The sequence below is a fragment of the Sciurus carolinensis genome, chromosome 6 (genome assembly GCF_902686445.1).
Source record: "Sciurus carolinensis chromosome 6, mSciCar1.2, whole genome shotgun sequence".
In the NCBI taxonomy this organism is placed as follows: Eukaryota; Metazoa; Chordata; class Mammalia; order Rodentia; family Sciuridae; genus Sciurus; species Sciurus carolinensis.
Window position 1 is genome coordinate 9,079,115 of NC_062218.1, and position 22,976 is coordinate 9,102,090.

The following is a 22,976-nucleotide window of genomic DNA, read 5'->3' on the forward strand; positions in this document are numbered from 1 at the left end:
AACTATTGGGTTTGGAATATTTTTGGAGAATTAAGGTCACTCTTAAAATGGACCTGACTCATACAGACACTGGAGGTATTAGCCTGAACTTAATATTCAATTAAAAATTTAATACATCCACTTTCCATTTCATGGCTATAACTTTCCTTTCTGACAAGTAAATTAAACTGTTCAAGCCTCAAGGTGAGGGCCACGGGGATTTTTATCTTTCGTTCTGTCTTGAACACTGAATAACCTCCATGTTGATGTTGCAATATTACTGATTCTTAATTAAAAGCAGCACACTGCACATTAATGTCTGTCTGCAAGAGCCCGGTCTGTCCTCTCCCAAGTGCAGTTGCCTGTATCAAATGACCAGGGTGATACAATCTGGAACTCAAAGGACATTATGTATGAAACAAGCCACTTGTTTTTTTTTTTTTCTTTTTTTCTTTTTTAAATTGCTCTATTCTTCAAAGTCATTCATTTTTCCTGACATTGCTTAAAGATGTAATACACAAAATTGAATAGAACTTTTTATTTTATATTTAAAAAGTACCAGGCTAATTCTGATAGGCAATAAATTTTCATGAACTTTCTAGGGAATAAGAAAAAAATCTGTGAATTTCAAATAAGTTTCCAAAAGAAACTTTAGGACATTTTGAGGAGGGGCTGTTGGAAATTGCTAGATTCTTTGCCTCTCCTCTCTTGTAACTAAACGTTCCTTTGGCTCCTGTCTCAAGATGAACCAAATCAGGTTTTTCTTCTTGATACTCTGGGTTTGGGGCAGAGACTGCTGCTGCAGTCTGAGCATTTCACAGGTGAGCACCCTGGTTGAACCTCAGGCTACCCAGAGCTGCAGGGACTGCATGCCAAGCTCTTAGCTCCTCCCTGGCTGAAGGTCCTCCTGCCTCCTGCTCAGGCTGCTCAGGCTGCGTGTCTCTCTAAGGTGTCCACTTCTCTTAGTGTGCACCTTCTGGGCAGAACCACCGGATGGTCTGATTTGTACACCTTTCTTATTTCTTTTTACATTTGTTCTTCTGAGTTACGCATGACAGTAGAATGCATTTTGACATGTCATACGTACATGGAGTATAGCTTCCCATTCTTGCAGTTGTACCTGATGTGGAGTTACACTGGTTGAACACAGGAAAGTCATGTCCAATTCATTCTACGCCTTTCTTTTTTAGCTAAATGCCCAGTTATTGCAGCATGATAAACACAACCAAAATGTTAAGTCAGAATGATTTAAAGAATATTGTCTTTAAACTTTTAAACTCTTTCCTAATCCATTATTTTTCCTATAAGAGAGTAAATCTTGCAATTTCTTGCCACATGATTAAGACTTTTCTTCCTTCTTTCCTTACTTTCTTTCTTTCACAAGGAGGAGAATCCACACTTCAAAAGGAATACAATTCAAAAACATTGTCCTGTTTAAATCCTCTTTTCTATTTTTAGATTCTCAAGACCTGGTTGGGGTAGTTGAGGAGAACACTTTCATTTCTCCTCTTTCACTTCTCTAAACCTTTTCCTCTGAAATTGTTTGCCAGGCATAAAATGAATACCTAAATAGTCAAAATAAAGTTAAATGGATCACTTTCTATCTGACTCTGCCTGTCTCTCTTGTGTCTGTCTTTGTCTCTGTCTTGAAGGATTTTGAGCTGAGGTCCTGAATTTGAATCAACTGGAAGTTTCCCAATTTGCCTTTCTCCTTATGGAGTATTTCCAAGGGATGAATCATTAAAGTCTTGTTTAATAAAATAATTATTGGCTCTTTGATTTATTTACAACTCCCCTTCCAAGGCATTCTTATCTGCCAGACCCAGCAGCCAAAATTCCCCAATAGGTGTCTAAAGTTAATTAGCAAAGAACCCCTGGTTTTGCAGAAAAGGGAGGGAGCATTCGTAAGATCAGGTTCTGGGGTCAGGAGAAGAGCACTCCAGCACAGACACCTCATCAGAAGACGGGAAGTTTCTGCCAAAGTATAGCACTTCCCTTCTGTTGGAATGTGGCTTGTGAAAATCAAGTTATTAAGGAGAGCCAGCAGAGTGCTCTGATAAATCACCTTGTCTAGGAAATCAGGTTTCTTCTTAAAATACTAATTGAAATTGCATATGTTTTAATTAAAACAACATCTGCCCTGGGCTCAAGAGCATGTTTTGAGAAGCAGAGAAGGTATGTTTCTAAAAATGTTCTCATATCTACTTAATAAAGTGAAGCTTACATATTCTCAGGAATAAAAATAGCATCCTGCCTCCCTGGGTTGCATGGAGGTTTCCAGAGCCTCAAGTCTTCCCTGGGCACAAATTCACCAGGGTCAAAAGCACAGGTAGAGATGGTATTAAGGTACCTTGAGATGTGTGACCCACAAGGGGACTGCTCCCCAATGGGTGCCCATTCCCCAGGGGATTTTGCCACACCAAGCCCCTGGCACAAGATGGGAACATAATAAAGCACATGGTATCGGTTTTAACTGATAGGAGGCCCTCTGCTTTCCAGTTCTGCCAGGAGACGCTGTGCAGGCCACATGGTAACCCACACACAGACAGATGAGACCTGGAACTTATTTCACTCCTGGGCTGCAGAAGCTAGGCAGACCTGGAGGAATTATTTCCTGAGAAGCATTTGTAGGTATCTGTTGGTTCCCCAGAGAACATGCACTCGTGCACAATTAAGGATTTGGGCAAAGAATATATTTCAGAGTTTGAATAAAGATAAGTCTTTTCCTGGTCTAGAATTGTATAATATACCTCTTAAAAATTCAGCTGTGAGATCTCAAAATGAAAGGCAATGTGTGCAAAGCTGGCAACTTTTAGGACAGTACTGATATGATGACGATTCCCCCCTCATCTCCCCACCTCCAACCTAGTTCTCCAAAGGAAAACCCGTTTCTCACCAAGCACAGATCTGTCTGGGGAAGGGGTGGTTGTCATTGCTGGACAGCATTTCCACTTTCTTCATTCAATCTGTACCTTCAGTTAAGGCAGAACATTTTATGTTGTCCTCTGAATATCACCAGCAATCTTCATCTTGGAGCAGTCTTTTGAGTAGTCTTTTGAGTATATTTATAACAGATTGGGGCAAGAAAGCAAGCTAGAAAAACCTCCTGCTCTTGCTCCACTCCCTGAACCCCCAGAAAGGATGAAAGAGGTGATCTGCAAGCTTGTAGAGGGAGAGGAAGGGCAACGGAGCGCAACTCCAACAGAGAGGAGAGCATTGCCTGGACACACTGACAAAGTGGAAAGATGGTCAGCCCAATGGGACGCATGGCTCAGAGATTATGAACGTGTTCGGATGTCAGAGAACTCCTCACAGAGGTCATCACACTGGAGAGAACCAAGCATCCACATGGTGATGCAGGGAGGGAGGGAGGGAGGGTCCTGCAAGCCCAGAAGGATGAGGCAAAAGCACCACAGCAACTGGGTCTGACCTCTCTCGGGCCTAGGGAGAGGCACCCAGGCAGCTGGAGGGATGCTCCCCGCATCCCAGTCACGGTCCACCTGTCACAAAGTGTGGCAAGTGGCCACCTCCCAGGGAAGTCAAGGAAGGGTGCTATGTAGCTCTGGCAATGTCATCACAGGGGTGCAGCAGCACGGCCAGCACGGAGCTCTGGCATGACCAGGTCACGTGCAGAAAGCTCTACTCTTCTCCCTCCGCCCCTGTCTTGAACCTCTTCCAAGCAGCAGCAGGATGAGTTTCTTAGAGACCTGGGTTAGAGAGCATCTGAGCTCCTTTGCCGAAACAGCTGGCTCATTCAGCAAGTGTGCACTGAGTGCCTGTTATGGACACAGCAAAGCGCCAGGCATTATGGAATATCAGTTAAATGCAGCCCAAATCCTAACTCTAACCTGAACCTGACCCTCCCTGCTGATTATTTCAGTGGGGAGGATGCAATTCATGGGTAGAAAAAAAAGAGGCAATGAGATGATAGAATTACACAACAGAAATCTGAGATAAACAGAAAGGTTTGATGGTGCTACGCACCCATGCTGAGTTCAGAAAGGGTCGCCATGAGCTGAGCTTTCAGGGACAAGTAGGAGGTCAGCAAGTGCAAGTTCATGTGTGCCACAGGCTTTAGTTTTGTGGGGTTTTCTTTGTTTGTTGGTAGAGGGTGGGAATTTGGCTAAAACAAACGCCTTCAGTCTTGATAAAAAATTGTCCAAGCGCTGAAACAGGTGGCATGTTGCTAGACTTGTTGAAGTGACAATATTGTAGGGCCTTTCCACCTTTTCACAGAAGCTAATTACTGCCATTCTTTTTAAAAGTCTTCCCCACTCAGAAGGATAATTAACATTTTTGAAGTTGGCAAAGAAATGTATGGATGTGCATTAACCTCAGCTACTGTGCCAGCATTAGGAGCACAAAGGTCTATCTCTAGCATACTTACCACTTACCACAGAGACATACACAAAACCATGGAAACAGCCCCGGGGGAAGAAAGGGAGAGGCAGAGTGTGTAATATTCCAGTTGGTGCTGCTGTATGCTTCTCCTTAGACCTGACAGGGAGCGTGACCATGGTTCACAAGCTTCTTAGGAGCTTTTCCAATAACAGGGTCCAAGGGGGATGTTCTGTAACCACAGTGGGTGTCTAGCCTACCCAACCCCTTACTCAGAGAATAATTGAGGGAGAGTTGTAATTTAAACTGAAACCCAGAAACAAGGATGGAAAAACTGAATTCCTTCTGAAATTCTGAGTGTCTGCATGAATCTCATACTTTAAGAAGGAAATCAACTGATGTTTTTATTTTTATTAACATAAAACCCTTTACCCTAGTTAATCTTTTACTTGATTTATTATTGTTTGGCTGACTTGGTTTGTTAGAAGATGAAGGGTAGAGAAGAAAAACCTAGTTCCATCTTTCATTAGGCAAATATTTATTAAGTCCCTACACGGACCCACACTGTTCCAGGTACATGGAACCCATCAGCAAACAAATAAGACAGTGCTCCTGGCCCTCAATGGGTTCACATTCTAGTGAGAGAAGAAGGATGAGAAATGTTACAGTGTTCCTTGACTTACAATGGGATTATTCCCCAATAAACTATGGTAAGTTGAAAATACCGTAAGTCTGTAAGTCAAAGATACACTTAATGCACCTAATCTACTGAACGTCACAGCTCAGCAACACAGCATTTCTGTAGAATATGGACTGCACCTGCTGTGGTCACGTGGCTAAACTACAGCTTGCTGCTACTGTATCAAGAAAAAGGATACGACTTCAAATCTCACTAGCCTGGGAAAAGATTGAGATTCAAATCACTAAGTGCAGTTTCTACTGAACGCGTATTGCTTTCACACCATGTTAAAGTCAAAAATTGTTAAGTGGAAGCATCTTAAGTTGCAACCATCTATTAGAAGGTGATCAGTGCTGTGCTGTGGAGAAAGCTTAAGTGGGAAAGGAGGCAGGTGGGATGCTACTTATGGTGGCCAACAAGATTTCTCTTGGGAATGTAACATTTGGGTTAGGGTTAGGGTTAGGGAGGTAAGAGAGGGAAGAGGACTGCTGGCAGAGGGAGCAGCAGGTTGAGAGGTCCCAAGGGAGGGTCTTGGCTCCTGTGATAAAGGAAATGCAGTGATCCAATGTCCACAGCAAGGCACTGCTGTGGAGAGGCACAGAAGGGGAGGCTGTGTAGGTAGTAGGGAGCTGGATTTGACAGAGTTGCATCTGTCTTGTGAAGACCTAGTTGGACAGTGATGAGGAGGATTTGGGATGAAGAAATGACACGTTCTGATTCAGGTTTAAATAGGACCACTCTGCTGCTGCACAAGTAACTGTACAGGTAGAAGGTGGCTGTACAGGGACTTGGTAGGAGGCCACTGTAAGAACCTGAGAGAGATGATGGGAGATCTGGACCAGGGAGAAAGCCATGAAGATGCTGACAAGTGTCGGATTCTGGGGGAACCTGGAAGGATGACTTGATTTGTTGATGGATTGGATATGAAAGTGGGGTGGATGTGAATTGAAGACGACTCCAGGGTGTCCTTCCTGGGCATAAGGACAACTGGCCATTTGCTGTTATGGGAAGATTGTGGAAAGGTCGTCTGTGGATAATTCACAGTGGACACGTGGGCAGAATGCTGGCCATGAGACTGGGATCATGCCAGAGAGAATGAACTGGGAGTCATCGGCATATAGATGACCTTTAAAGACATGAAATCAACTGATGTCACCAAAACTTTCAATGAGAGTTGGTAGGAGAACAACTTCACATTCACTTTCTTTTCTTCTTGTTCTAGGTTCAAAGTAACTGCAGTTTTATTTTGAATGTATAAAGTTATTCATATCATTTTTCTACAAAAATCACTACTATAATACAATATTTAAAGAGTTAGTAAAAGTCACATTTCCTTTCTTCTAAGAGAATCTAATGTTTTTTAAAATTCAGCTCTTCTCATTCAAGAAAAACAGTTATTGATTCTATAAAGCCCATGATTTAGATATTTTCACTTGTGCTTCTAAATGACTGGATCCATTTCCTGTCTGGTGACATTTGATAGTAAAAGCTTAATTTAACATGAGCAATATGGGGCTCCAAATGTTCCTGCCTCACAGAGAGAACTAGATAACTGGCTTTTGAGAAAGAAGAGATGCCTAGGAGCTAGAAAACCAATCAATAGTTCACTATTTTGTTATATTTTAATCCACCAAAAGAAATAAAACACACAAGCTCACAATAGCCAGTAGTTAGCACCCAGGCAGTAGACTGATTAGCTATTGATTTTTCCTCCATGTTACAGAGAAGAGAGGATTTTATCGGAAACCCCAGTGCTATCCTGTCCAAGGGAAAGAAAAGTGTATACGGAGAGGGTACTTTGAGCTTTTGAGCTAATAACCTAGTTTAAATATACAGAATATACTTAATTCACAAAATTTTAAATTAAACTCAAACTAACTATACATATCAAATTGCAAGTTTATTTCCTGCCTTTTTTTCCCCCTTTTGTACCAGGATTGAACCCAGGGGTACTTAATCACTGAGACACATCCCCAGCCCATTTTTACTTTTTATTTTGAGACAGGGTCTTGCTAAGTTGCTGAGGCTGTCTTTGAACTTGGGATCCTCTGGCCTCAGCCTCCTGAGCCACTGGGATTACAGGCATGTGCCAATGCACCTGGCTATTTCCTGTCTTTTAACACATTGCAAGCGCAATGAATAAAATTTATTAGATACAGATTTGAAGTCTTGTTTCACTGTGAATAAATGGCTAAAAATTTGCAAATACTTTGATTTTCACTGGAGGATCTGTTGAGTATTATGGATGGGCAGGAAAAGTGTCTGGTTCCCAGATAAAGGGTTTAGAGTATATCATGCCTGGTCATCCAGCAGCTCAGGAAAGGAGTATTGCTCCTTGGTACACTCATATCCCATTTCTCCCAGTTCCCCAGAGGCTACAAGTAAGCTGTATGTTGGCCACAGTAGTTGGCCCGACCTCCAGATGCTGTCCACTGGCACCTGGTACCTGCTCAGTCTGCCAGACTGTGCTCTCTAAACTGACTGACCAGCAACCCTACAGGAATCATCTTAATACCAGATGCTTATCCATCAGGGCAATGGTCCATGGGGACTAGGGTGGTTTCCCACCAAGTTTCTGTGAGGTCATCCTTCCCCACATATCAATCAGCTTGATCTCATCTTCAAAGAGAGAGGCACTAGGAGTCTTTCTGACCTGGGCTCCTACCACTCACTCTACCAGACACATCAGATCCCTTGAAGACCTTTCACCCACTGTCTCCTTCCCAGCTCCAATCTAGGCAGCTGTCTGCAGAAACTGCCCCTTCACATTGGAGTTTCTTCCCCCTAAGTATCTACCTGGCTATCTGCTTCCCTTCAGTCTCTGCTCAAGGGTTTCCTTCCAACCATGCTACATTGACCTCTCATATAGAATTACAACATTAAACTGGATATCCACAAACAGAAGAATGAAACTGGACCCTTACCTCACACCATATACAAAAAAATGAACTAAAAATGAATTAAATATCTAAACAAGAGACTTGAAACTATAGAACTCATGGAAGAAAATGGGAAAATCTATACAATATCAGTCCAGGCAATGGTTTTCTCTATTTGACCCCAAAAGCTCAGGCAATGACACAAAAATAGACAAATGGGATTATAACAAATTGAGCAAAGGAAAGGAAATAATTTTACATGGTTTCATGTACCTGAAAGGTCCAGAGCAGGGCACCCCATAGACAGGAAGCAACTTGGCTTGGTGGCTGGGAGGCTGGGAGAAGGGGAGGTAGGGGGACTGTTTAAGGGACATGGCTGGTCCTTTGGGTGCTGAACATGCTCTGGAACTTGACGGAGGTGCTGGTTATACAACACTGGGAATGTACCAAATGGCACCGGAACTGTAGAAAGGTTAACTTTGTGTTATGTGAATTAAAAAAGGACCTGCCACCTTTCCAATCCCAGCCTCCTTTACCCTGCCCCATCCTCCCTGTAAACCTTCCTAAGACACTGTGTGCTTCATTTCTTGATTTGATATCTCCCCTCTCTTGAATGCAAACACCACAAGAGCAAGACTTTTGTTAGTCTGACTTATTGATATAAATCTCTGGGCCTAGAACTGGCCTGGAGTGAAGCAGGTTATAAATACATGTTTGTTAAATAAATATGTGAGTGTAATACCTCTTTAAAGAATCTACAATAAAAGATCCTCAGTATCTCATGGGGAGGTGATTTAGAAAAAAAATAGGATTAAAGATTCAGTATGGGCTCACCCAAAAGAAATCAAAAATAGAAATGGGGAGCAAAGGGATGTGTCCCCCATCAGGATTCCTCAGCTCACAGGTGGGAGTAAACACAGTCTTCTGAGAGAGACTCAGAAGTCCCTCTTCTGAGAGACTCAGAAGACTGGGACAGGATGAAGTACTCAGCATGTGGCCCGTTTTTAATTTGCAAGGATGAAAAATGGCAACAAGACCACCTTTCCCTCTAAGTTGTAAAAGATTAATTAGTTCTTTGGAATTGAAGCAGAAGACCCAGAAAACACGAGGCTGCTAATAAATGCACCGCTTCGGCTCACATATGTGGCACCATATGTGGATTTCACCATGCACACCCCACAAAAAAAGCATTTTCATTGAGAAGCTGGGGCTCTGTGAGTCAGAGGACATACCGATGAGTTCCTTGTTTCTGACGTCCAAGGCCATGTTCCGGAGTGCTGTGGCCACCGCACACACCACACGGTCATTGTCTATCCGGAGCAGCTCCACAAGAATGGGCAGGCCTTTTTCTTTTCGGACAGCAGCTCGGATATATACTGACCACTGCCAAAAGAGGGAAGGCAAAGGACGTTAGGAACAGAGGTGGAAAACCCCGTGAGCAAATATCATGGGTGGGATTCAGACGGCTGTTTACAGGAGCCAAAAAGGATGAATTACCAAGACCTAGTTGCAGAATAGGTTGAACAAGTTAGACATGCATTTAAATGATTGAACTTTTTTTTCCCTTCAACATAAGATAAAGGTTTCAGGGTTAATCCATGAACCACACTTCGCTTCTATTATGACAGTATTTCCGGCACTTGAGTTTGAAAGCCATCGGTGGGGTGTGCTTAATGCTTTAAGATGTGGAGAGTTGGGACAGGCAGGACTGGCCATTCTCAATAAGAGGATTCAAAGAAGAACCACCAAAAAGTAGAAAGTGGGATGAGTTGAACATGGTGACTTTGCAAAGGAGTTCTGAATTTGGAGGTGGGGCAGAGAGATCAGCTGCCAAACACAAAAAGGAGTAAGTCCTTTGCCAAGCAGTAAAAAGAAAAGGTAGGGGGGAGGGGGTAAGCACAACATTTACAGTGAAAACTGTACATTTTTTAAAAAAAGATAAACATCAAAATGCATTATGTTCAGGGTCATAATTCAATGTCGTACTTATAAAGTAAGACATAAAAAATTTGGGGGGGGGATTGGCAGTCACAGGCCTTAATGGAACACAGTTAATGCTTCAAATTGAAATGTACAGGCAGTATCAGAAAAATAAAGCATTCAGATTCAGATTCATTTAACAAAAAGCTTTTCATACATGTGCGTACATGCTTTACATTCTTCTGTAGTGTCCCAATAAATAACTGACATATGTAAGGGTTGGATCGGTTGCAATTTCATTTGTGATCTGAGAAAACTGCATTCACGGAATGAGGTTTTGGATTCTGAGGGAGTCCTCCTGGGACCAGTCCTCCCAACCCCTCCCCCGCGGGCCCTCTCCACCCTCCTTCCCCCATAAGGGCAGGCACCCCAGAGCTGGCTCTCACCTGTGGCAGGCAGGGAGCCCCCTCTGGCAGTGAACGTAGGGCATACGCCATGCCTGCCACATCCTCAGCCCAGCCCTGCATGAAATATGAGATTAAAAAAACAAACAACTTCATCCTGTCCTACGTTAGAAGTCACATTCACATAGTTTCTTATCACCATCATCCAATAATGCACGGTTTTCTCCTGCCCCTGTGTTTCCTCGAGCTCAGGAAGCCTGAGGGGTAGGCAAGTAGACAGAACCCACTGAGACATCTCTTGGTTGCAGAGAACTATTTTATAGCCCCATCCTCAGAGAGCAGAGAGATGGCTGTCCAGGAGTCTGAGGCGTGGAAAAGCACCAAGGATTGAAGCTGCGTGTTAGGATTTGGTCTGACATCCTTCCCAGGAGGAAGCACCGTCCCCTGGTACCAAGGCCCACTGCACCGTGCATTCAACCCACATGCTGCAAATGACTTCCCTGCCTGCAGCACCCAGCCCAGAACAGACTTCAAGCCTGCGCTCAGGCAGCCCACTTATGGTTGGTTCATGCTTAAAACCGTGGAGGGAAGCTGGAAAAAGGAAGGAACAGAATGGAAGTCAGAGCGTAGTGTCAACCTGGACATATTCAAAGTGAACATCAACCGTAAATCATAACACTGGGGAGATATTCTTGACCTGGGGCACCGCAGGGGTGCTCCTGGCGACTTAGGCAGGCTGAAGCAGGACCCCTAGCCGGCCGTCTTCTCTGGTACCACTTCTTTCCAGGCCCGTGCCACCTGCTTATGCGTTTGACTTCTCCAAACCTCAGGGAGGTCAGCATTAACATTTTGTAGATGAGGAAATTTATACACAAAGATGTTAACTAATGTAGCCACAGGAGTCACCCGTGAAGCTGACCCTGGGTCCTGCTTCTCCACATCTGCTGACATTATTCCCCTTTGCCATCACCTCCTCCTTCCTTTTTGCCTAAGCCGCTATGCTCGGCCCCTCAGACACTGCCCACTCCCTCTCCATCCCCCCACAGACTCAGGAGAACTGAAATGAGCCAAGAAGGAACAGTCATGGCTTTGTCCTTTTTGGAACTCTCCCCCCCATGTTGGATGGAAAGATGATTTGGTGCTTGGAAAGTAATGAGAGTTGTTCAGTTTTGATAAGAAGTGATTTGAGAATAACAAAAATGAAAGAATGGTCATGGAGTACCCTCAGTATGTCTGAGTCCTGGAAACACATTTTTGATATGAGAAAATGGTCCACAGTAATATGTTCTCCCTAAATGAAAAGGATAACCAGACAATGGGTCTGGCACTTAACTTATCGATGCATGGAAATGACTTTTACTTAGCGCCTTTGAGTTGTATGTGGGTATTTGTGTTTGTATGGAAGATTTCTAGTATCACCACAGCATATGGCAACTCAGAATAAATTACTTAAATTACATCAGTAAATGGATGGAGTTGGAGAATATCATGCTAAGTGAAATAAGCCAAGAGACCAAAGGCCAAATGTTTTCTCTGGTATGCTAATGCTAATTCACAATAAGAGGGGGCATACGGAAGAACAGAGTTACTTTAGGTAGAAGGCAGTGAAGGGAAGGGAAGGATAGTAGATGAAACAGACATTATTACCCCAGGTACATATATGACTGCATGACCGATGCGGTCCTAGAATATGTACAATCAGAAAAATGAGAAATTACACTCTATTTATGTATGATCTATTAAAATGTATAAATGCATTCTACTGTCATGTATAACTAATTAGAACAAAAAAACAAAAAATAAAAAATTTAAAAGAAATTTTAAAAAGATGTTGCAAATTTGTAAAACATTCATACAGCTTGTGTGCACAATGTCAAGGTTCATTCCCAAGGTCTCTATCTTAACTGCTATGAGTCATGTGCCCTTTTCTCTATGTCTTCACCCTTATGACAGTGTTACTCCTATTGTGGTTTTGATTTAAACTCTTGGCAACCGGTACACTCTTCTAGCTGCTACAGGGTCTGCTCTGGGGACCACAGAGTAGGGGTGGTGGCGTGACTTGCTCATTTGGAGAATGTGCCTGTGGTCCCAGTGTGGCAAGGGATAGCCCCTGAGGGTTTCTGTGGGCTTACATTGGTAGGGTGTATAAGTCAACAGAGGAAGGGCTACAGGCAAGAGCTATAAAGGGGTCGCTTGGCCAGGAAGCAGGCCACACATAAGAATGTGGGCTTGGAGGGGATGCAGTCATATCAGGGGAGCTGAGCATCGAGGGAAGCAGGTGCCAGCCAGCTGAACACAATGGTCCAGAGCTGGCTCAGTCACCAATCAGCACATCTGTGTGTGTCCTGGACAAGGGGCAGCACATGGCAGAGTGATTCCAGACTGAGAAATGGAACCAATTCATGATCCGGTCCCCATTTCCTCTGCAGAATGTTCCTCTAAGACCCCCAAATTCAGCTTCCACTGCTGAGGATAAGGATAGGATGAGGGCTGACAGCAGAAATGGAGCCATGCTTTACACCTGAAGGGACTACGAAGCAGCTGTTGGTTGATTGTACCTAGAAATGTCTGTTTTTTCTTTCCCTTCTCCACCCCACACCCCCAACCTTTTTTTTTTTTTTTTAAACCGGTTAAAACAAGGGCTCAGAGGTTAACCTACAGTGAACTGTGTAAAACCAAGTTTACTTGCACATGCAACTGTGTTGGATACATTTCCTCACTGTATGTATTGAGGGTTTGGTGACGACATCAGGTCAATGTTTTTAACCCCGTAAGTCCAGGCTGCTTCTCTCTCATGTGGATTTTGAGGGGCTTGATTTTGAAAAATTGCAGCCTGGCTATAAACACAACTGATGGCTATAATTTTTCTAAAAATCTCTCCCCTGCTTATGATGAGGCAATTCGGTTTAAGCTGATTTATGTCCCTAAAAGGAGATTAACATTGTAATTTAGCTTTTCCCTCTTTAAATCCCAACAATTTACTAAGTAACTAAAGATAATGCGCTCCTTTAAGTACAAAATAGCCTGTTCTGAGGCTGAACCCATTATACTGCTAAAATTCTGAATTTGTTGATTAATTTTCTATTCTTTATGAATACTCTTGCTTTAGAAGTATCTGAAATTAAATGCTTTCCCGTTAAATGAGCATTTTCCCACTGATTTTATTAAATTAGCCATTTCCCCACTTTTCCTTCTTCCCTCCCTCATTCCTCTTTCTCCTTCCCTCTCTCTCTCTCCTTTCCTTTCCCCCTTCCTTCCTTTCTTTTTTGTGGTAATGGGTTTGTTCTTAGGAACTCACACTTGCCAAGTAAACCCTCAATACTGAGCTACATCCCAATCCCTACTTTACAAACATATTTTACTTTTGAGACAGGATTTTGCTAAGTAGCCCAGGCTGGTCTTCAACTTGTGTGTGATCCTCCTGCCTCAGCCTCCCGCATGGTTGGGGTTGTAGGTGTGCACACTGTGCCTAGTTCCCCACTTTTTCTTCTGACATGGAAAAGAAAGGTCACATTTCAAAACTTAACTCTTCCAAATATAGTTTAATCTTTCAGAAGAATTTTAGCATCTTGTGGTGTCATGAGTCACAATGTGTTCAAAGTCCCATGCTATATAATGAGAAATGCATACAGTGAGTTAGGTATGGATGGCTGGGGATTCTAATATGTGCTGCTGCATTGATTTACAATACCATGTTATTTACCATGGCACCTTGTTCCCATGATAAGAGGGCAGAAATCATCCCCTCAAAATTATTTATTCTGCCTTATCTCTCTGGAATTTACTACAAAGCAATGTACTAAATATTCAGAAACCACGGGTTTTTTTGCTGCACACTTCACATTGTCTTGTTTTATTATTAGAACCTGAATTGCCAAGGTTTTGAGTTTGAAAGAGAACTCTGTTTGGTGGCTGCTATAGGATTTATGAAGCAACTTGTATCAGCACAAGGCCCTTCCTATGACAGGTTTCTCTGCAGTGAACATGTGATTCAGGTGTCAGCTCTTTAAATTCAGTGTAATCTTTTAGGATCGTGCAGCTTTCTTTTCAAAATTCCAAAAATCTGTTTTATAAAGTGGTATCTCTAATCAGGAGGACTAGTGAAAAATCTCCTTACGTTCACAAAGCAATAAATCAATTTAATACATACAAATCTTTGTTATGTTAATGGTAGTTACAGTATGTTTAAAGTGTCTTTTGTTTGTCTGACTATATATTTAAATGTGAATCAGGTTAGTGCCAATACTGACTTTTATTGCATGTATGCATGTAATGTTGAAAATATGAGTTTCTAGTCAATAGGGTTTCTTGGGGGAAATAGCATTTTGATGTGCTTTCATGGGAAGAACAGATAAAGAAGGTCAAGCTAGAGCAAGAGAGCCCAGAGGAAGCATTTGCTAAACAAATAAGAACAATTGCACATGTTTTCCCAGCTTTCTGGCTATCTCAAGAATCAGTGATATTCAATTAAAAAAAAACAAACTAGTCTTTAAAAATGAACCTTTCTGAACACAGGAAGTTTTTATTTATTTTTTATTGTGAATGCTATCAAATATTGGAGGTGTCATCATTGTGTGCGACTGGCATCTAGAAATGCCTTTTGGTGAACTAAGAGAGGCTCCGAACACGGTTGAGGTGATTGACAGGACGGAGGTTCAGCTGACGCTGCTGACGTCCCGCCCTTTAAGCTCTGGAGATGCTGATGGACAGGGGCAGGCTCCCAGCCACGGCATTCCCAGACATGGCGGATTCAGCTCTATTTTTTATTCAATACCTGATAAAAATAATTCAGTTGTTTCTTCTTCTTGCTTATTAGAAACCAGGTTGGAAAACTTTTCCTTTAATATATCTACTTTTTTTTTCTTTTGTCTTATTAAACATAGTACCTCATGGGTAGATGGGGTGGACTTCATATTTTTCTTTTAAATCCAGAAAACATTCTACTTTGGAGATAGTAAACTATTTCTTCCTTTTGGTGGGGAGTGGGAAATCTGAAACTTGACCTTAAGGCACAGTCTGCAGGGATCATGTGGATGAGGCCACCTGGTCTTGCATGTACAAAGCAGAGTTTTTGTAGAAGCCCAGGCAGTCAGCTGACTCAAGTGCAACTCTTTTACTAAGATAGCAAGTGCTTAATTTTGTAACATGAATATATTAGCAAATCCTTGTCCCATTAGAAGAGAGACCTTTATTTTTCTTGAATCTGGATTTAGATCACCTTTCTGCAAATTTTTGTTTGTTGTTGGTGGAGTAGGACTTAGAGAAGCATCTGTCTTCTGGTGGCCAGGAGTGGAGCCCAGATTACAAGTAAAGCCACACATATAGGTGTGACCTGGCTTTGACAACAGGACGTTTCCTGTGACCGATTTGAGTCTCTCAGGTTATTTCTCTCTTCCTGCTGATGGATGGTGGTGACGTGGGCAGTTCTGTGAGCCTCATGTTGAAGATGACAGAGCAGCTCTCAGTGTAGGTGAATTAGTTCCCGGAGGGGGGCTTCCTGCCTCCAACCCCTGCCCTTCCTCTGACGCCAGTAGAGAAAGGGACATCTGTGTTCCATCTTGCTTGGGCCCTTGCATGTTTGGAAGTCCTTTTGTTATGGCAGCTGGTATTTCCCTAAAGAATGAGCTATACTAGAGTACTAAAAGGAATTTAAATCACTGAATCCTAGTCCTGAGGTTTTAACCAGTGATGCTGGGAGTGAGCCTCCTCCTGCCTTACCACTTCCTTGTCAAGGTGACTTCAGAGTCACCCTGGACCTGCACACACTCTGCGCACAGTGAATATAATGGCTATCTGAACTCTTTATTCACATGTTTACTATATTATAAGGGAAGAGACCAAGTCATATTGGTCTCTTTTTCTCAACTGTCGTCCAGTTTCTGGCCCATAGTAGGAGATTTTTACATGTTTAATTGGGTTTAATTGGTGAGAGAAGATGTCAGGTTGATTTACAGCATCAAGTGCTTTCTTATTGAACACAGCATTCTCCTCTGAAAGGATCTATGCAAAAAGGATGAGAGCCACTGTAGCTAAAGGGGCCAGCGGGTTCTGACCACTGCCACAAAGGAACTGCTAAGGTTCCAAGTGGGAGGAACATGCACCCTTCACCTGCGGCCCCTGTGTGGGGCTGGAGCCTTCGACTCAGGGCTTCTGCACGCTTGCTGTTCTCCAGGCTGAGGCAAACAGAGTGCTGGGTGGCACATGGCGGGATACCGATTCTCTGAGTGTGTTGCACAATTCAGGTGACATTTTATGTTAGAATGTCTCTGGTGCCACTCTTCAGGTGAGGAACAATGCCTGTGGCCAGCTGAGGTCAGGTTCTCATCAGGCTTGGAAGGAGTTCATTTATAGCTAGCTCTATAACTGCTCTAGGTAATTGGTGACCTGGACGTTTCCTTCAGGGACACGGTGCCTCTGCTAGGTACCAAACCAAGACCAGCTTACTACGGGAGGAGTGCAGCAGGTTCCCTGTTTCTTCAGTGTTTGGGATGTTTCCCTCTCTCTTCCCCCTGCCTTGCGCTCATGGGAAATGTGCTGCTTCATCTTTGCAGGTCTGCAGGAACACAGGTTCCCCCGCCCTCTGGCTACTTCCCTTTCTTACTGATTTTGAAAAATTTGATGATGATGCACCTCATTATGATTTCTTCATGTTCCTGGAGTTTGGGATTCTTTGAACTGCTTGGATCTGGGAGTTTACAGTTTTTTCATTAAACTTGGAAAATTTCTAATCTTTATTCCTTCGATTGTTTTTGGTCCTCTTGCTGCTCTCTCTGTCCTCTCATTTGGCGACTCCAAATATCAATTGATGTTCAATAACAATCTGTATGTTTTTTTTTTTCTTTTTTCTCTCAGTTTTTCATTTGAGATAATTTCTATTGCCATTTTCCAGATCACTAATCTTTTCTTCCATAGTGTCTAATCTGTAGATGTCTAATGTGCTTTTTTTTTTTTTTCATTTTAGGCATTGTACTTTTAACTCTAGTTTTATTTCATTCCTTTATATACGTTCTGTTTCTATTTAATGTTATGAACCCATATAATGTAGTTATAAAAAAATTGTTTGTATATACATTTTCTTTATTCATTCATCTGTTGAAGGGCCCTACAACATGTATTATCAGAAAAATGAGAAATCATACCCCATTTATGTATGATTTATCAAAGTGCATAAATGCATCTACTGTCATGTATAACTAATTAGAACAAATAAAAGAAATTTAAAAAACATTCCTGTTTGCCAGTTTCAACTCCATCACTTCTAAGCTGGTTTCTCATTATGAATTGTAACAGGGTAATTTTCAACTGGACATTCTTAAATTCAATTTATTGGATTCTGGATGCTCTTATATTCCCATAGATATTTTAAAGCTTTGTTCAAGAATGGAATTAATTTACTTGGAAAATATTGATGCATTTGGATCTTACTTTTAAGATTCAATAGTTCTGCACTAATTATTCCTCATATGGAGGCAAGACCCTCTGAGCACTCTACCTGATTGCCCATGCTGTATGAGGTTTTTCCTGTCTGTCTCTTAGAAACACACATTACACCCAATCTATGTAAGTGCCAAATTTTACTGTCTTGTAATTTTAGATGACTTTCTCCAGACTTAGGTGTTTCCCTCATAATCATGTGCTGATGGTTCTCTGCTTGGTAGCAGAGGGGGATCCTCTGTGTATCTCCAGGTCTATGACCCCCAGTCACCTTGATCTCCCCAGATTCCCGGTCCCATTGTGTCCATGCACAGTGTTTGCAGGCTTTCCCAGGATCTCAGTCGTTATGCATGGCTTAGAGAGCTGAGGCCTTCAAGGGCTCATCTTGTTTGTTTCCTGTCTCTGGAGATCACTATCCTTCCTTGACTAATGCTTAGTGTCTTACCAAAAATCCACTGTTTCATCTGTTTCTGTTTTATAGTCATTATTGATCTTTGAAGGAGGGTAAATCAGAGCTTTGTCACTCCATCTTGGTATCTCAGCTGGAAGTGGAAGTTCCTTTGGTTTAGTGGTTTCTATAACTTCAGGATGGAGTTCTGCAACTTAGGATTTCAGAAACCAGATGAAATCAATGACCAACAACAACAAAAAAAATGGGTTCCCTGGCGAGGTGATGAGGATGTGGACGGGTGCAGCCCTTGGGTGGGTACCTCCACAGTACTTCTTTTAGGGAGGAAATTGCTGAGTTAGGTGTGGTTGTGGGCCTGCTCCTCCCATAGTCTGCTCCTTGGGTTGGGCCTCTTGTCCTGCTTTGGGCTGAACATCGTCTCTGCTCCGAGTACTGTCTCCAGGAGGCTTCTGATGGGACAGAGTCCCCAGATACCCTGGTGCTTACTCTGGCCCAGTTCTAGTTGATGAGGCATTATGCTTTGTGCCCCACGTTCCTCACAATCTTTCAAAACTCTTTTTCTTTGCATTTAAACCTCTTGCCTTTACTCATGCTGTTAACTGGGACAAAGGCAATTCACTGTGTCTTAAGTCAAACCATGGTCTTAACTTCTCTTTGTTGCACTTCACTAATCTTCCCTGGTTCACTTCTGCACAATACACTGAGCACTAAGCTATGCTAAGTTCAGTGTCCTTCCTTAGGTTATTGTCCCTGTTTCTAAGGACAAGTCTCAAATTTCCCAGTTCCCTTATATTTTTTTATTCAATTGGACCACATGGTCACAGATTCTCTTTCCTTCTTCACTAAGTCTATGTTGCTATCATGTTAGCTCATTAAATACTGACATATCTTTTACAAATATCCTTTTTCTCCTATCTTATTTTTAAAAGCAATGGGAGAATATTCACATTTTAGGGGGGAAATTGAAATTACAAAGATACCTAAAGTGTTTGACTTCATAGCCAGTACAGATGTGTTTCTGTAATTCAATCCCTGGGTTTTCATAAAACTCAATTACAATAGAAATATTCACAAATGGAGTGAAAGAGCATTCATTCACATTCTGGAAATCTTCAAGCTACCTCTATCCAATTGTTTTAATATTCTGCAACAAACAAAATCATTGTACTGTAAATGAGAAAAAGGTAACTGATGTCTATGTCGGCTATGAAAAACATTTATCACTTTGCTTCTGAATAATGCCATTATCTTCTTCTGATGCTCATAAACCAAGTAATGAGTGTTTTAAACTTTAAAAAGTGTTTAGGGCCATTATGAAGAGCTAGTTTGCTAGTCAATTTGTCACAGAAAAAAAGAGTGTGCATGCTCTTCTCATAAAGGAAAGTTATTGTTTCAGACAATGAGGTCCATAAAAAGCTGTCTCCATGCAAAATTCTGGTGTTTTACTTTCACATTTCTGTTTTTGTTGGGCCATAAAAAGTTAAGGACACTAAAGAAATACCACTAAATTTTGACAATTGCTATAAAAACGCATTCTTAATACTCTAGATTTCAGATGGCACTACAATCCCTATGAAGGTTGATGCTATTGTGTATTCTAAGTCAATATTTTAATTATTCAAGAACTGGTGTTTGAACTAGACTTTTTAAAATAATGGTCTTCCTGCTTGGTTTCTGTATATGTCATTTTCAATTTTCTTAAAGTAATAATAAGATTTTTTTTAGTGTTTGGTTTAATGAATCTTTCCCAATCTTGCTCACGAATTTTCTATCTACCATCCCACTTTGTATAGCAAATTAATAAATTACACAAGAGATGTCAATAATATGATTGAATTCTATGTGTGCCTGTGTATTTGTATTTCAATAAAAAGCTCCTACACAAGTGTGTATTTATTTACAACTTCACAGAATGTTCCTGAGCAGTAACTCATGCTGCTTGAGGACTAACCCATTTGTCTAGAATTATTCAGGAAGCAGAGCTTAGAATAAGACCAGCATTCTAAAATTCTTTCCATCTTCTAGAATTTACTAGTGGCGATTTAACATGTTCTTGCTGACAGAGGTCAGTGCTATGACTACCAGTTCTTAGAACAACTTTTGGGAGTTGTTCTTTCTTGTGTCTGTATGTTTTCTTTTCCTCACTCCTCTTTCTTCTCTCTTTGCCATCAGGGTATCTCCTGTGACTTCTTACTGTGCATCTGGGTGTCTACTTGTAAAAGGTACTCCTTGAATTTTCTAGTTCCATGCCTACAATGTAGACTGGGAATTCCAGTGGTATAGCTGTTAAACTTCGTTCAAAATACAGAACAACTTCTGTGATCTTGACTTCAGTTTTCCCCTTCTTAATTGTTCCTACATAGAAAACATTTACCAAATAAATGTTCCCGGATGTGTGTGGATAGTGGTCACAGTGGGACAACTGGACTACGCTAATATATAGGTTTATATTCTGGAAACAGCAAGATGCTATTTCTAGAAAACATTGAGAATGATAGCTACACATCTTTCATAACTGGAATTGTATAATCCAAAGTAGGAGATAATTTGAAAATATAGAAATACAAACATTCTTCAAACCTGCCATTTTCTTACTCCCACCACCTAAATATGACATCTGTCAGCAGTTCTCACGCTGGCCTGGTTGCCCCTGAGACAGGAGCCTGGTGTCGTGCACAGAAGCTTCCACAAGGCAGGAACAGCAGAACTGGGCAGCACTTCTGAACCTACAGCCTGCTAGCATGGCTGAGCCCGGACACTGCACAACAGCTCTTTCTGTCAACTTTGTACTGCATAAAAAGCCTATTCCTATCTGAATCAGAGGACCAAGTAAATGGTCATAAATGTGATTATCTGAGGAAGGTCACAATATGCTACTAAATTCTTACTGACAGATAGACGTTTATAAGTAGATGTCATCTACAAGAAAGATGTGTGGAGGTACTGCCGGGGTTAAACGCTGAGAATAACTGTCACACATCTCTCATAATTGGCATTATATCATCTAAAGCAGGAGACTGCTACCGTTGGAGCATGGTTGCTCCACCAAGCAGTGGAGTATAGAACAAGTGGACGCTGGGGTCGACTTTAGGGGCTCACAGACCCCGTTCCCTTCTAGAGACAGTCGCAGCTCAGCAAGGACTCGTGGTATGAAGGAATGATGTTGACGATGCTACTCTTGGACGTCGCTGGTTAGATGTGCTGTGGCTCCTTGTACAGTACATGCCTTTTTCCTTAGGCTGCTTCTAAGATTTTCCTTTTATTACCAGTTCTGAGCAACTGGATTATAATGTACTTTGGTATAGTTTCTTCATGTTCCTTGTTTTTTGTGTTCCTTGAGCTGCTTGGATCTGCAAATTTGTGGTTTTCATTAAATGTGAACAGATTTTACCATTATTTCCTTAAATATTTTCTTTTCTGTTCTCTTCCTCCTCTCTCCCTTTTCTTGTGTGAGGCTCCACTACATTTCTCAGACTACTTGACTCTGACGAGTTCTGCATTCTTCTTTTATTTAGAGTTCCCCTTAATGTCTTCAAGTTCACTATTTTTTTTTTCTTTTACAATAATCTGCTGTTAATTCCACTTAAATAGAGTCAATTCCATAGATGAAGACATTTTGTTTTCAACCCTATAAGTTCGGTTTGGGTCTTTTACATATTTTTGCCATATCCTCTTAGTTTTGAACATGAAGAATACAGAGTTTAAAAGTCAAAGTCTTATATTCCAAACCTTCAAGTGCCCCAAGACATTTCATCATTTTAAAATTATCCTGATAGGGACCTACCTATTTTTCAGGGGACATGATAGTTGGTTAGGAACAGAGCTCAGATAGCAGACTAGCTTTGCCAGCATCTGGATATTCAGGTCTTTGTACCTCAGTCAGACCCACTCTTCCCCTTCCTCTCCAGGTCTGTCTATATAGGGCCATGGGGCAGGGGTGCTGGTCTTGGTTGCAAAGGTGACAATCCTTGGGCTATGCCATCTCGCTCCCATCTTTGCATCCTGGTGGCGATGGCTGCGCAGGTGGAGAGTTCGGCAGCCACGATCTTCTCTGTTTGAGATGACCCGCGTAAGACACACAAGGGGTGTAGCCTGCCAGGATCACCACACTCTGACAAGCCAGATCCTGAGTCTGAACTGTGGTTTGAGTCAAAACCGACTGGACCATGTTAAGCTGACAGGGACATGAAATGTGAGAACCTCTTCAGAGAAGTGATTTCTACTAATGACCTTCCTAGTCATAGAAGGTCACACTCTGGCCTTCTGCCTATTGTGACTCTGCTTTTGAAACTTTTCTGCACCCACCTTTGGTTGAAAGCAGGAGACATCTTTCAGTCTAGCCTAACCTGAATTCTTTAGGTAGAAACACTAGGGATGCTTTACAGGCAGGAAGGGAAAGGGACAATTATGTTCATTCCTCAGGTTCTCAATAGAGGGATGAGCCCATCACACAAGCAGCAAGCAGCTCCGCGGGAAGACTCAAGACTGGGCCCACGAGCTGTGAGGGTCACAGCTGAGAAGGAAGGGCTGGGGCTGGGGCTAGAGCAATGGAAGTGAGGATGAACGAGAGAGAGAGAGAGAGAGAGAGAGAGAGAGAGAGAGAGGTGGGGGGAAGTGACAAGGAGGCTGACATTGGACGGTATGAGCACAAGGGAGTGTGCAGTTGCATGGTGATCTGAGGCCAGGACGTGTGCCATCTCTGGCTCTGAGCTTCTGAAAGTGCTGTAGCTATGTGTCAATGCTAATGTCATTTTGAAGAGAATGAATGTCAAAGAAAGAGTGATTTATGAACATCCCGAATCCTGACTTTGATATTAAATGGATGGAACATGATGGCAAAAAAATCAAAACATTTTTGATGTTTTATTTTTCTCTTGGCATTTCCCCCATATGTTCTACCCTCATTTCTCTAAGAGTGGTCACACCTTTTTTAT

At 42.1% G+C, this 22,976-nt stretch overlaps 1 protein-coding gene across 4 annotated transcripts in view; it reads right to left on the bottom strand.

Moving 5' to 3' along the window:
- The window catches only part of Ctnnd2 (catenin delta 2), an 856,033-nt gene that overhangs the window by 94,559 nt on the left and 738,498 nt on the right, over positions 1–22,976 (bottom strand). For 3 of the 4 annotated variants that reach the window (XM_047555396.1, XM_047555400.1, XM_047555399.1), the window contains 2 exons: positions 10,242–10,316; positions 9,108–9,258 (listed from right to left, as the gene is read on the bottom strand). In XM_047555396.1, the coding sequence (XP_047411352.1) occupies positions 9,108–9,258; positions 10,242–10,316 (226 nt within the window). The remainder of the gene's footprint in view (positions 1–9,107; positions 9,259–10,241; positions 10,317–22,976) is intronic. The other variant, XM_047555397.1, reaches the window with a different exon arrangement.